General features: G+C 34.6%; 2 protein-coding genes across 2 annotated transcripts in view; both read left to right on the top strand.

Moving 5' to 3' along the window:
* Positions 1–1,094, top strand: part of LOC106681529 (zinc finger autosomal protein) — a 56,083-nt gene that overhangs the window by 21,286 nt on the left and 33,703 nt on the right. The window lies entirely within an intron of this gene.
* LOC136796784 (zinc finger protein 711-like) lies at positions 7–1,089 on the top strand (the record flags this gene model as incomplete). The annotated part of the gene is made up of 1 exon (XM_067051490.1): positions 7–1,089. A coding segment is annotated over exon 1 (822 nt), but the record flags the coding sequence as incomplete, so codon positions are not given.

The raw sequence follows: 1,094 nt of genomic DNA, 5'->3' as shown, positions 1-1,094 counted from the left end.
CATATTATTACCAATCATACAGATGAAAGTCCTTATCAGTGCCATCATTGTGGATATAAAGCAGTAAAAAAAAGCATTATTAAGCAACATATAATTGCGCTTCATACTGGTAGTAGGCATCATAAGTGTCCTCATTGCGAATACGTGGCAACAGTGTCTAATAATTTAAAACTTCATATTATTACCAGTCATAAAGGTGAAAATCCTTATCAGTGCCATCATTGTGGATATAAAGCAGTAAAAAAAAACATTATTAAGCAACATATAATGGCGCTTCATACTGGTGATAGGCATCACAAGTGTCCTCATTGTGAATACGTGGCAAAAGTGTCTACTAATTTAAAACTTCATATTATTACCAGTCATACAGGTGGTAATCCTTATCAGTGCCATCATTGTGGGTATAAAGCAGTAAAAAAAAGCATTATTAAGCAACATATAATGGCGCTTCATACTGGTGATAGGCATCATAAGTGTCCTCATTGTGATTATATAGCTAAACAAAGTGGTAATTTAAAAAATCATATAATGTCCCTACATACTGGCGAGAAGCCTTTTAAGTGTCCTCATTGTGATTATAAAGCAGCACATAGAGGTACTTTGAAAAATCATATAATGTCTCTTCATACTGGTGAGAGGCCTTATAAGTGTCCTTGTTGTGATTATAAAGCAACACAAAGTAGTTCTTTGAAAATACATATTATGTCCCTTCATACTGATGATAGACCTCATATGTGTCCTCATTGTGATTATAAAGCAGTACATAGTGGTAATTTGAAGGCACATATTATGTCCCATCACAACAGTGATGGACTTCTTATGTGTCCTCATTGTGACTTTAAAACAACACAAAGTCGCAATATGAAAAATCATATAATGGCCCTTCATACTGGTGAGAGACCTTATAAGTGTCCTCATTGTGATTATAATGCAACACTAAGTGGTACTTTGAAAAGACACATCATTTCCCTTCATACTAGTGAGAAGCCACATAAGTGTCCTTATTGTGATTATAGAGGAACACGAAGTGGTCATTTGAAAAGTCATATTATATCTCTTCATACTGGTGAGAGGCCTTATAAGTGTCCTCATTG

Source organism: Halyomorpha halys, unplaced genomic scaffold, assembly GCF_000696795.3.
Source record: "Halyomorpha halys isolate HHAL.00 unplaced genomic scaffold, Hhal_1.1 Scaffold345.1, whole genome shotgun sequence".
NCBI lineage: Eukaryota > Metazoa > Arthropoda > Insecta > Hemiptera > Pentatomidae > Halyomorpha > Halyomorpha halys.
Note: the sequence above shows the minus strand (reverse complement) of the source record. Positions and strands in the feature narration are given on the sequence as shown.